We start from the raw sequence: 14,382 nt of genomic DNA, 5'->3' as shown, positions 1-14,382 counted from the left end.
TGTTTACTACCATCACATGTTGACAGAGGGCAGCACCTGTCCGCCCGCGAGATCTCAGCTCGTATATAATTCGGGTTGTCATTATCTGCACAGATAGTCTGTAGTTTAGAAAATAATGAGAATAAAACAATTGCTTAGCTCATATCGTATGCATCCAAGTAATTTCCAGAATTGGCAATGTATTTTTTTCTGGCTTTGTGAGTTATCTTTTATTTCAGCTATTACCACATTTCTAAAGTTGAAACAAGATGGCAAAACTCAGGAAAATAAGAGTGAGAAAATGTATTAAGAAAATTCTTAGTTCTTGAAATTTTTTAGACATGGGTGTACAAATATGGCGTCTAATTGGCTTCAAAATAAACTAATCAATGACGTCATTAATATATGACGTCATCTCCGTACGAGGCTGTGGTATGTGAGGGAGTGTGGTCACTGTGGTGGTTGTGCAGGACTGGAGTTGAATTAAGAAGTCCCTTCATTCATTCCTGAATTTGTGGTCATCAAAGAGCAGCAGCGAGTGTATATCATGGCAAAGAGATGTTGAGAACGAGCTGAAACTGCCATGATGAAGAGAGTCATCCTCTTCAGGAACGGCTCAGGGGTGGATGGAAAGGTGAAGAATATAACTTTGGTGATTATGTATTTGCAAAATTATCCCTAAGTACCCATGTGGGACGGTAGTATTTTTGATATTGCCTTACCGAAGCATCTCGTGGTTTTTTAGCTTTATAGTGAGTATGGTTCAGCTTGTAATTCTATGGTAGTTATTCGTTTAATTCTCACTTCACTCAGTCTTTATATATGCAGACCTAAATTAGGAACAAAGTATATCCCTGTACCATTAGTAGTGTATATGAATTATACACAGGTAATGTAAATGTACAACATGATCTCATAGCCATAGCAAGTTAGTGTTGTCTCATGCCCATACCATTTCTTTTGTTTTTAATGAGAATTGCATTTTTTGGATGTTTTCAGGTTGATCTATTCAAGTATGACAGTTATTTTGTACATCTGAAGTCAGCTAACCTAATCAAACAATAAAAGCCATATCATTCAGACCTAACCTTTGTGCAATTGCCATGCTGTTAGTAAAGAAATATATGGTACTGTGCATTAAAACACTGATGAGATGTAATGTTTGGGACTCCAGCTTTTCTAACTTGCCAGAATTCTGAGCTGTCGAGGTATTTTTCCCATGTTTGTTTCCCACCAGAATCAGACATCAGTACTGTACATTATTGGTGTGTATGTGTGTAGGTTACATGTACAGTAACTGTTAATTTTGACATAGTAACACTTGGCCAGCACTTCAGGTTAGGATTGACATTTAACATTTTTGTAGGTGACTAGCATGGTAGGTGACTATTGGCAGTGACATGATTTTATGCAACAAATTATTTCACATATGCCCCTGTGGGATTAAAGCATCTGGTTTTAACTAGAGAGATGTATGTAAACTTTTCCTAGGGCATAGCCAGTCTGACTTATCTAAAAGATTCAAGCGTATGTAGTGGATAAGATTGCTTGTACCATATGTACTGTAGGTTTATCTAAAATTGCAACTTTGAATGCTGACATGCTGAGGCCTAGCTATACATGTTGCCTCTTTCTTTAGGTGGTGCTGGTGACCCACTCACTGGAGGAGGTGCTGGCAGGGGCATCACAGAAGCTGGGGCTGCGGGCCACACTGCTGTATACGCCACAGGGAGGACTCATTGACGACATCAGGCTTATAAGGTCAGCAGTTTTATCTCAGTCAACTTGGAGATGTGAGTGAAAAGCCAAATGGTTTTCTGTAAGCCAGGAAACCATTTACAGTGCTGGGTGGTAACCATACAACCGACCCATACGTGTTCCCTGTGTGTCATCAAGTGAGTTGGCAGAGGGTTAGTGCCCCTTCCCAGAAAACAACTAAGTCAAAGACAAATGACCACCCTTTGTGGGATTATGGCATCTCATTATAGATAGATAGATACCATTAGATAGTTTCATCCCAGTCAGCTTAGAGATGTATTTATGCTTTGATTCTTTCTACTTCTAAAAACCCTCATAACGAAGTTATTAATGGTTTGGTCTGAAAATTTCCAAATTGCATTACAGAGATGATGATATCCTGTATGTGTCTGAGGGAGAGGATTTCCGGTTACCCAGCCCTCCTGCCCCAGGTGTGAGGCCACTGGGTCATGCCGGCACTCGCCCCACACCCACACCACCACCTCCACCAGCTGCAGATTCAGGTACACCATACACATTGCCATCAACCTTAGTTGGATATGGGTATAGTACGGTACCTCATCCAGGCCATCCACAACGGAATGTCATCTTCCTATTTTATTGCAAGCCGAATACACTTTCATATCAGTCCACTGTCTTGCAGTTTACTTCTTATGGCATGCCTCGTCATCCTGCATTTCCATTATATCATCTCCCCTCCAGATAATTACTTATAACTCATTTCATGAAAAGTACTCGGAAGTATAAACTCCCTTTATTATCAGATGTCTTTCTCAGTGCAGCCATGTTTAGATCACATTTGAAATTGAAGGTATGTTGTGTATAAACTGCACTACTGTACTTGTATTTTTAATGTGATGACACCAAATACAAGTTAGAAGAATGTAGTTATCCCACATATGATTAAAGGCAGTGGTAAAGAAATTTCTCTCTCACAGATGTACTGTCATGATACAATCCTTGATGTTCTGCCTCCTTTAAAGTGAGCACCCCATCCTAGATCAGTGTAGTAACAAAACATGTAGACTACCTTGTTGCCTTGATATATTCTAGAAGCCTTGGAGATGCAATTGCTGATGATTGATTGTGATATAAACAACTTCTTTACCATCAGAAGCAAACCATTAGCTGCAATAATAGAATCAGGAAAACTTTAGGTTTGTTTATGGAGAAGGTGTCTGCCCCCTATAGATTTCTTAAACTAGATAATAATTCCATATAGTGATATATTGTATTGCTTTCCACAGGCGACAGTTGTGGCGGTGGGGACTGGGTGACTCTAAATGTTGGAGGTCGTATCTTCACCACAACCAGAGCCACACTTGTCACTAAAGAGCCAAATTCTATGTTAGCCAAGTAGGTTGTTGGTATATTTACAGTAATCGCTCGATTATCTGGACGCTCTGTATCCAGACATGCTTCGTATCCGAACGTTAGGCCTTGGCCCTATCATGTCCGTATCTGGATTTCATTGTCCATATCTGAACATAAAGTTTCCTACATTGCTAGTTGAGTGGCCTACAAACTTAAAAAATTGGTTGGGTGGCCAGCCAGCCTCTCTGGCTGCATGCTGGTAATAGATCCTAACCCACCAGCTGAGCAAAAATTGGCGTCCGCCTCCTCACCAAACGGTTGAAGTCCCCTGGCTGCCCAGATCATTTGGACGCTAATGGCCGCACGCAAGTAATACAGACCCTAGCCCCAAATATGGCCATCTGCCTCTTCACCAAACGGTCAAAGTCCCCCGTCTGCTTGGATCACTGAGATGCTAACGGCTGTGTGCGAGTAATGCAGACCCTAACCCACAAACTGAGCAGAAATGGCCATCTGCCTCCCTACTGAAAGATGAAAGTTGCCTGGCTGGCCTCTCAAGCCAAGCCGCACACTGGTAAAAGAATGTAACCCACCAGCTGAGCGGAAATAGCTGTCCTCCTCCCTATCGAATGGTCAGAGTTGCCTGGCCGGCCAGTAGAGACATGGCAGTGCTGTGTTCATTGGTGGTTACCACACATCCACACTCTTTGTGCACCCCGAAGGGTTGGGGAAGGGGGAGTTTACCAACATTTGTTAAGTGATTACTAGTGATGGGCGATACCAGTGATTAAATTAAGATACGATACCGATGGCTTTTCTGGCCGTATTGGCGGTATCGATTACCAGTACCAATAGGTAGGTAGCTTTGTAATTAATACCTTGTCAGTCCAGTGAACTACCTAAAGATTTAATAAAATTACTCACAACGGGCTCAGTCCAGGTTAAAATAATTATAGGGCCACTATTTTAGGGGAACGTGAACACCAAAACTGTCATTCAGTGCGGTAATAAATCTTAAAATCATCACTTCCCAGTGAATTTTTGAATATGCATTTTCAGTTACTGTAATTGGAAAGTCTATTTTAGCACTCATAGTAATCGATACCTAGCCATCGGTATTTATACATGCAGGTAAACAGAGAGTATTAGAAGTATCAATATTTTGGTATTGATACGGCCACCACTAGTGATTATGTTAGCCACTGGACGACACGGGATTACTGTACACCAACTAGAAGCTAGTGGGTTATGACGCCTGTCCACCTTTCATTGGGTGGTAAGTGCTGTACTTTATTAAAATTCTTTTTGCAACCTTTGTCTTCTTTATTTGTGGAGTTTTGTTGTTAATGCATTGTTTTCTAAGTGTCTAGCATTATATTGGATACAGTATTCTCATGTGTGTTTTTATGTCTAAATAATTGAAAGACCGAAGAACACTGCCGCAGTTAGGAGGAGTATTGTACATATTGGTAGGGTATTTATGGATTCTTGTTGTTTGTGCATTGTTTTCTTAGTGTCTAGCATTATACTGAATATTCCCTTGTGTGTTTTGATGTCTAAATAGCTGAAAGACTGAAGAACACTGCCACAAATAGGAGTGGTACTGTACATCATAAAAGTAGGGTATTGCTTCATATCTGGACGTACTGATGGCTCTGTTACATCAGATAATCGAAGGATTAGTGGGTGTATATTGTCCCCTGCGGTAGTGTAATGTTTTCTTGGTAATTGTCATAAGATAATAGGTTAGAATAGAAATGTTGGTATTCTATCAGTTGCTTTAAAAAAAGAAAAAAAAAAAATCCATATAGAGTATTTTACTAGACACTTCTGATTAGGATGTGAACCCTATTTTGATGTCATATGGCATAGTGTGGAACTAGTTGGGTACAGCTTGATGCCCCATTTTTTTCCCCAGCGGTGGTGGTAAGCTTCAGGCTATAAAAATACCCCACCACAGTTGTAGTTCATTTGTTTTTACCAGATGGAATTATGACACTTGTGTTGTTTGAATACTTGCCACATGTTCATTTCAAATACTAAGTCATGGTTCCATCAAATTCAGTGAGCCTTGATTTTGAGGTAGTAATGAATCTCCTTGGTTACCAGTCATATCAGCTCTCACACCTGATTGCACGTGACCATTGTCTGGGTTAAAGAGGTTAGGGATTTTAATCAGGTTCAAGTAAATATGTTGTAGTAACTGTCATACCCTCACTCCAACCAGAATGTTCAGCCGTGAGGAAGGGCCACTGGTACCAAGTTGCCGGGATGCCAATGGGGCCTTCCTCATCGACCGCTCATACACCTACTTTGAACCCATTCTCAACTACCTCAGAAATGGAACTCTTATCCTAGACAATGGCATCAATCCTGAAGGTGAGTCACATTCGCAGAACCTATCAATTTATGTCTATCAATCTGTTTTTCATCCAAGATGGAGTGACCATGAACTGATTGCCTCCATGTCACTCTGTCCTCTGCCTTCAGACTGTCCTCATACAACTCACACCACCCTCATTTTGTAGCTCTCCTTACCACCCTTTCACCTTTTCTTCCATCACCCCCTCCCCCTCAAAACCAGAAGGATGATATTACTGTTCTGGATATCACTCTCGCTCCAAGGAAGAGGGCCAGTCTTGCAGTGGATCTTATATGAACCATTACAGTAATGGTGTAAATGTAAATTTAATTTAGATTTGTCTTTCTTACCCTCAGTGAGTCTTCCCTTAACATAGTAAAATTGCCTGACATTAGCAAAACTAAACTACAGAAGTTAGCAGATGGACACATTTAAAAGAAAATGGACATTTAAGGCAAGAGTGACCAGTTGCTCATCCCTCAGGGGGTTAACCTGATGGTCTGTATTTGCCTGGTGGTCTTATATTTAGGTGTGAATGTTTTTGAAGGCCTTAGCCATGTACGCAGGTGTAACAATTTTTCACCTCTTGATGGCAGTTAACACTGATGCTGAATGTCATATAGTTCCAGCACCATCAGTGTACCACCAGTAAGTGTGATTGTAACAACACACCTCCATCTGATTCTGGCTGTTTACTTCAGGTGTGCTGGAGGAGGCTCGGTTCTTTGGGATAGAGTCAGCTGTGTCTGAGCTTGATGCAATGGTGAGGGCATACGAGGACATCCGTGAGCTGGAACCCCTGAGCCGCAAACACGTGGTGGCTGCCCTCATCACCACACACCACAGACATGAGCTCAGGTTCCAGGGTGTGTGTTTGCGTGGGGCAGATCTCTCACGCCTTGACCTCAGGAATATCAACTTTAAGGTGGGGTTCAGGAAATGAGGTAGCCAGTGATCCTGTTTGTTGAACATTAGTTATGTAATATTCTCAAGCCTCTGTACTCACCCTCAGCTGGAACTGGTTATTAGAATTATCCCAGCACATCCCATACTACCCCATTTAAGATGAAGGGGTCTAAGAATAGGGGACTGGCCTACACTTCTGGTTGCACTTTAACACTGTCTGCAATAATCATCACAGTAAGGTTGAGGAGTTACAGAATCATTTTAATAAGAAGTCCCCTTACCACAGTTTGCAGACCTGTCAGGGTGTAAACTGTGTGGTGCCAACATGAATGGCTGCTGCCTGGAGCGTGCCAATCTGTCTGGTGCCAACTTGGAGGGCGCACAACTCCTAAATGTGCGTCTGGTCTGTGCAAACCTGGAGGGCGCCAACCTGCGTGCCTGTAACTTTGAAGACCCTGCAGGAACTAGATCAAACTGTGAAGGTAAGAATTTTAGTGTTACTGTTGTGATTATCCTTAAGTCATGATGGTCATAAAATTTTGAAATGTATTTTATTCATCGATTCATCATCCATTCCTTTGTTGTTCTTCAGGGGCATCTATGCCCTTTCTTATCTGTATAAAAATAATATTGTAGTAGCCAAAATTGTTATATAAAAAAAAAAAAAAAAAAAAAAAAAAAAAAAAAAAATGGTGTTGAGGGGAGGATGTTTTCTGCACCTGAATTAGATAATCCTGTGGAATCCAGAATAAATTTAAATTCCAACAGTCCTTCAAGAACTGAGTTGTTGACTTAGGTTTCATCTCTACAAGAGTAGGATGCTTTCCTTACCCGAACTGGATCTGGCAGCATCATCCAACCTTTTCTTGCTCCAGTAAGGCATAGGTCATCTGGCAACAAGTAAAGCAAAATCATGAAGTGCTCCAGCCATCCTTAAATGCGAGTTATTTTTTACAGGAGTGAACCTGCGAGGTGCAGTGTTGGAGGGTAGCATGCTAGCAGGCGTCAACCTGCGGGTGGCAACGCTTAAGAATGCTAACCTCAAAAACTGTGATCTCAGAGCTGCTGTGCTGGCTGGGGCTGACCTTGAGGTGAGAATTTTCTGTTTTACTGTACTAAGTAATATGAATGTAACATAGTTTGTATTTTGTGCTGTACATTACTTGTCTGTACACTGTAGCCTTAAACATCACCTTGGCAAAAGGAAATAAAGCTTAAATGCTCTGTCAAAAATAAGAGCAGTGGAGATGGGACTGCTGAGGAATGTATGTGGAGAACAGAGGGTGGATAGGATATGGAAAAAGGTGATTTGTAAAAGATGTGGAGCGAGGAAGTCTGTGGACATCAGAATTGAAGCGAGTGTACTGAGATGGTATGATCATGTGGAGAGAATGGGTGGCAATAGAGTGGTGAAAAAGGTATATCTGAGCAAATCTGAAGGAGGGAGGAGGCAAGGTAGGCCGAGATGGTAGAAGTATATGGTGGATGAGTGTGTTTGAAGAGAGGTACCGGTATGGAAGTAGGTAAGGCTAAGGGACTGACAAGAGATCGAGCTGGCAGGATGAATTTTGTGGAAGTGCATAACCAGGGATTTGGCGCCCCATTTTAACGTGACAGCGTTTGGATTGGCTCTGACAGGTATATGTGAAGCTACAGAACGTGGTGCAATGCTTTTGGTGTATCTGATAGAGCCAGGATTCTGGGGGCTTGAATGATGAGTGAATGGAAGCGTGGCCCATTCGATTGGGTAAATTTAGGCTGGCTAGACATTGCTACTCCTCACCCTGCCCTAGGATGGGAAAGGAGGTCTGGATGATGATGATGATGATGATGATGATGATCTCTGTAGACTGATACATATTTATTGTACTTTAATGGAGATGTACATTAAGTCTCAGATTATTGTACAGATCGAATCGGACAGTTTGGACTTCATAAAATAGTGTTCGACAGCGTCTGGTACGAAGTAACTTTTTGTACGGAAAGGGTTGTTTGTTTGTTTGTTTTCTTGCCTTGTACCCTTCTTTTACATAAAATAAAAGAAACCAAAGACATATACAGTACTGAGTAGATTCTGAAAAATGGACTTCATAAAGTGTTAAGATGGTGTCATGGAACAAAGTAACATTTTGATAGGAAGGGGTTGTTTGTTTTCTAGTCTTGTACCCTTCTTTCACATAAAAATAAATCAAAGACATTGAATAGAGATTCTGAAAGGTGAGTGTGTATTTGAGTGAAAAATACTCATATCAAGCAACCTTTTTGTAGTTTTGGTCGAGATGCTTTTTTTTCTCAGAAATATACTGTATATACTTTATGTGCAGATGGTTAGGCCCTTGCAGTGGAGGCAGGATTTGTGGACTTGAGTAATTTTTTACAACTTTTTAGTTTCATTGGGCATGCTGTTAATAATTCTCCCACTTTTGTACATTCTATTCCTTGCATTCTGGATCCTACCTTACCCCATCCATAGATTGGAAAAAAGATCAGAATAATGATGAATTACAGACTAGCTACAGTATGGTACCACGTTTTTCCCCAACTTGTCCCATCCTCAGAATTGTGATCTGTCTGGGAGTGATCTACAGGAGGCCAACCTGCGGGGAGCCAACCTGAAAGATGCCGCATTTGAGTTGATGTTGACACCCCTGCACATGTCCCAGACAATGACCTGTGACCTGTGACCTCCATGGCCTCATTACCTCCAGCTACCTTCTACTGCCAGGTAAGTTGGTTTTGCATCTGTGTTGTTAAATCTGCCTCTCCACCAATTTATCATCCTCTTGCAGCATTTGCACATCTGTGTTCCACATCAAGACCTTCATAACACCAGCCTCTTTCTATCATGCATTTCTTAATCTGATTGTACAGTATAATGATGTTGGATGCTGGTGATGCGTAGAGGGGATGGTTCATAAAATTTTTATATCATTTAACATTTCTAAAAACCTTTTTTTTTGTTTTTTTTCAGAATCCCAAGACAACTGCTACAACCACAGAACATTGCCATATGACTTTTGAAAATGCTGGGGAGATTTCTTATGGATTGTGAATTTATCATACAGTAATCACATCTGCTTGTATAAAGGTGCAAGTATTTGACAGATATGTGAATGATTTACTCGCATAAACTTGCTGGTACGAATTTCAGCTATCCAGATATATTCCTGATTGATCCATTTCTGGTTACCCAGAGAGCTCATCAGGTGCTGTGTGCTTTTATATGAAAGTTTGTATGCATTTTGTTTTCCTGGACAGTTTCAAAGTTTGTTAAGATGGTCATTCTCCTTAAGTGTTGCCAGTTTAATATAAGCAGTGTAAATAATCTAAAAAAGGTTCAGCAATTGACCTGAAGTATGAAAGCACTGTATTAAACTTATCCAGGTATTATGCAAAACAAAGTTCCTCTATTGTTTATGGATCTGTGTAATTCTTTTTTATGAGTTAGTACAGTACAGTATATGACTGTTGGTATAGTGGGATTTAATAACATTGTATTTACCGTGTTCCTGGTAATGTACCATGGATACAACACTGCCATATACAGTACATAACCTGTTTTAGTGGTTTTTAGTTCTGTATCTGTACCTTTTATTAGTTCATAAGAGGCAGCAGCTGACAAACTAGTCTGATGTGATGCATAATTAATTTGTAATACCTGTACACTACCCTGTGATTAATCTGTGAGCATAGCCAGTAGTGAATCTCCTTAATTTAGTTACCAATGTGTTGAATTTACTGCATCATGTGCTACTCTTTATTAAAACTCGTACTCTAACAGCACTGTTTTATCCTGGAGTCAGATATTAAACATCCACAGACTTGAGACCCGAACATTGGATTTTATAATTTTCCAGATTACTAAATACAGTAAAAAGTTAAATAATACAGGCATGTGTTTTATTCTGTACGATTTTTCCAGCTTGTCTTTTACAAACTGTTTACCATCATAGATACATCCCCTCTTTGCCTCACTGTTAAAACTTCATCCATTCAGATTGTCTGCCACACTTTCTAACAACACATTGTACTTTTCCTACTACAGCTAATCATTACTTTAGCAGTGTTGCCCATTTAAATTGGTGCCAATGCATGAAGGACTCCATCCAGGACCTGTCTGTAAAATAGCAAAGCACCATGTAAAGCTTTATTGTTCATTGTTTTGGTTAGTGTTGTTGCCAGTGTAACCATAGTATGGTACACTCAAGACACTTGTCAAACCAGTTACAAAAAGCACAACCTGTTTACATCATTACCATTTCATTTCACACAAGTACAATATAGAGAGCAACATTTTTCATTCTTCCAACAGACACCAGCACACTAATAACTGTGACCTCACATCACATAACATTACCATTTCACATACAGATTGACTAAACTCAAAAAAATATATGAATGTCAACTCTGAATTTGTCTTCACATTAGTAACTTTTTATAGCACAGTGTTATTAAAATGCAATAAACAGTGGCACTGGTACATGCAGAATACTGTAGAATTTACAAATTTCCTTAAATGTAGGATGTATCTGGAAGAAATTCTTATGTTTACATTTCTTTTAGGAATTAAAGAGAAAATTTGCAACGCAAAGAATATTGAGCAATATGTTGTTTTGACAGTGATGAGATCAGTACATGGAAAGTGCCTGGCAAAGACTTTGATTTTTGGGATCTTCTGGTTGGGGTACAAGTCATATTACAAAATGATGAAAACATAACACAGCTATTCGTATATCTCTAATATCCATCTACTGACCAGAGATTTAACACTTTGGGTGCAAAATACCTATGATGCCTTTTACTTCAGGTAACAACTGACTACTATATCATACGAGTCACCTAGGCCACAATAAATATTCAAAACTACCATGAATAACATTTTGGCAAGAATAAAGAACTCTGTATTCATGCCAACTTCAGTGAGCAATTTTACTCATCCTGTAGAAAATCACTGGTCAGGTTTAATGGTACACACAATCTGGCATTCACGGATAAAAAACTCGAGTAAATGCATGAGTCAATACAGAATCACAAAAAAATTGTGATGAATCAGAACTAATGAAACTGGGGAACTCCATAAGACTTAACATGTTGATAAAAAATGGTTGGTACACAAAACTTTATGTAACTCTTCTACTCTATAAATGGCAGTAAAAAGAAATATCTGAGGAGGGCTAATTACAAAATAACATGTGTACAGCAGCTTTTCATTACTGGTAACATAAAGATTATAAGAAAGTGATGTACAGGTGAAGAAAATCAAGCTAAGAAAGCAATGTACAGGTAATGAAGAAAATAAAAAGGATGACAGAGCAATTGACAGGCAATGAACTAAGTTTGGGTTACTTAGTACTTAAGTGAAAGTCACGAATGCATCTTAGCCCAAGATTTGTCAAAGTTAAACTATAATATCCTCTTTTCCCCATCATCCTCAAAGTATGGTACATGGCTGAAGGTAAGATAATAAGCATGGTTCCATCTCTCTGCAATGATCAGCATACCTGATACCAAGAAAAATTACAAGATCATGCTGTTAAAATGGCATTGGCTAACTGACGTTAATGAATCTAGCTAATTAAAAGCACTGTTGTATGTAAAAGTTGTTACTACTGTGCAGAAAGTATGAAAAATTTTATTGGCGAATATAATACTGAACTGTATTACAGCACTGCTAACTCCTATGAAACTGACAATACCATCTGCCATATGGAATATTATTTTCATCACAAAGGTTAAACCATGTCACAAGATGTCAAGAATCTGACCCTTAGAATCACTTACATACATATAGTAGTCCTACTAGATTACTGTATATGAATACTTAAAAAGATACAGACACTGACAAAAATAATCATCACCAAAGATTTCTACGAAAGGTCATTGTGTGCTAAAATCCAGCTTCTTAAACATTACTTTCAAAATTATCATAAGTAACTACTTGTGCACAACACCACATATTAAACATACAGAAATACACTTCTAAGCTACTAATTTTAAGACATGAAAAAATAGTAGCTTTACTTATGAAACAGTGTACTAGTAACAAATTATTGATTCTAAAATTAGATATCCAGTAAACTGATATGCAGCATTGTGCAAAGGATTCTTAATTATTACTATAAAAAATCAGCCTTTTATACGCCACTCCAGTGCTTAATATTAGAGATTTTGTTTGTTTTGAATTGATCAGATACACAGGTATTACAATCAGCCTGTCACAACCTTGCAGTCATAGCATCACACTCCTGTGCTAAAACCCTTACTGATTCTCCTATACCTCCACATTTGAAACATGTAACAAACCACAACTTGCAGTTTTAAGTTTGATTATACAGCAATTCAGGTGATCTTGGAAAGGTTCTGCTCCATTGAGTCTAAAGAATATGATTGTAACAGCAATTTACGCTTAATGAGTGGTAATATTTCAAAGAAAAAACAATGTTTGTCTATGTTTGCAGTCAACCTTGCTGCTTATTAATTACCGGAACAGTAGTTTCTTTACAGGACATGCATCTGGATCATTCACGACTAATGATCTTCTCATAAAACACACACTATCATAAACAGTATTGCTCAAGTAATATAACTGTTGTCCATTCCAAATCAGAATCACACTCAGCCATGGATGAATTGCACCTTTCCACACCTGTCATACTGCCTTGCTCAATCTCCATCACCTGTTACCATAACTCTTATCTGGAATGAGCTACTGTATAGTTAGTTACCAGTGATGGAATTACAGTGGGCAAGTGTGGACGGTTGTGAATTGTGGCAAAATGCAATTTTGATCTGGAATCGACTACTGAACTGTCTACACTCAGTCTGAACACCAGCCGACAAATATAATCTGCCAGCAGGTGTTGCACATCACAATATTTGGTAAGTCAGTTGTTCTGCTTTCCTTAACCCCTTGACTGCCAATGGCAAACATCATTGCAATGGGCTCAGAGTGCCATTAGCACTGATTGATACAGTGCTAACAAAGGCTGCTAGATGAGTACCAATATACATGCACTGATATATACATCTTTTCAGCTGGATTATATGTTGTATTTATATACCTTTCAGTATGTCTGAGCAAGTATGAGTAGGAAGAAAATTTTATATATATATATATATATAAGTCCACCCTATGACAACTCAACCTGGGGTGCACCATTTTTCTAAAGAAGCATAGCAGTGAAGGGGTTAATATAACAAATCATACACCACCACTACATAATCTGTTACAACTTATGAATTAGTTGCATTCTAAGAAGTTAAAATTTAATATACTGTACTTCATAATATCAAAATTTAACCAAAAACAAAAAACCACTAGTTGTACAAAAATATATATACTGTATAAAAACTGCTCATCTCTGTTCTCCTGTGTCTGAACCTAATGAAAAAATTCTTTATACTGGTATCATAACAACTGTAATCTTAATGAACTGTAATGTTTCAAAAACTGAAGACACTTGTTTTACGTTATGTCATCATTTCCAGCAGATGCCAGTTTTCACATGGTGCTGTGTAGTGGGCAATTCTCCCATTCCTATCATTCACTCTTTATTGCTAAGGAGAGGACCAAAATATTATCAGTCATATGAGGCTTCATTGTGCAAATACTGTGTGTAAACACCTGACAACAAGTCTATACCCTTTTTATCTTAACTCTGCCCGTATTTTTGTCCTTCTGCAGTTTATTTCACCAAAATGTTTAACACTTTTACGTGATTGGCATCATATTCTAGTGTTAACCTGTTGTTCCAGCTCAGCATTCAAGAGGGAGAGAAAGCAATTTCAGGGCAAGTTAGAGTAAAAAGGTTATGGTGCATTTATAGGGAAATGACCAATCTACTTTCAGTGGTCTTATATGACTGAAAATACTACAGTCACCTCTTGGGGACAGAAGATACAGAAGGCCATCACTCCACTTAGGCATTCTAACCACTACACTACACCATACATCCACAGTTCAGACCTCTGTGTTTTCCCGACATCAGAGATAAAGGACAGAATAGGAAGACTGCCAGAGATCAAGCACCATGGTGAGCTACCATTTGATGACCAAGGTCGAC

General features: G+C 39.1%; 1 protein-coding gene across 2 annotated transcripts; it reads left to right on the top strand.

The window, feature by feature from the left end:
- Positions 1-419: 419 nt before the first annotated feature.
- Positions 420-13,302, top strand: LOC145404854 (BTB/POZ domain-containing protein KCTD9). Of its 2 annotated transcripts, XR_013898250.1 has the most exons (11): positions 420-613; positions 1,619-1,740; positions 2,104-2,240; positions 2,985-3,093; positions 5,279-5,430; positions 6,115-6,338; positions 6,606-6,801; positions 7,277-7,410; positions 8,878-9,044; positions 9,291-11,568; positions 11,603-13,302. XR_013898250.1 is itself a non-coding variant. In XM_080276355.1 (10 exons), exons 1-9 carry the CDS (start codon positions 563-565, stop codon positions 9,001-9,003), a joined length of 1,251 nt encoding a protein of 416 aa, XP_080132481.1. In that variant the 5' UTR covers positions 420-562; the 3' UTR covers positions 9,004-9,044; positions 9,291-13,302. The 2 variants fall into 2 exon arrangements, 1 of the variants encoding a protein (XP_080132481.1); XM_080276355.1 differs by having other exon boundaries at positions 9,291-13,302.
- Positions 13,303-14,382: the final 1,080 nt, after the last annotated feature.

Source organism: Coenobita brevimanus, chromosome 65 (genome assembly GCF_032717465.1).
Source record: "Coenobita brevimanus isolate Jiangsu-jjx chromosome 65, ASM3271746v2, whole genome shotgun sequence".
NCBI lineage: Eukaryota > Metazoa > Arthropoda > Malacostraca > Decapoda > Coenobitidae > Coenobita > Coenobita brevimanus.
Note: the sequence above shows the minus strand (reverse complement) of the source record. Positions and strands in the feature narration are given on the sequence as shown.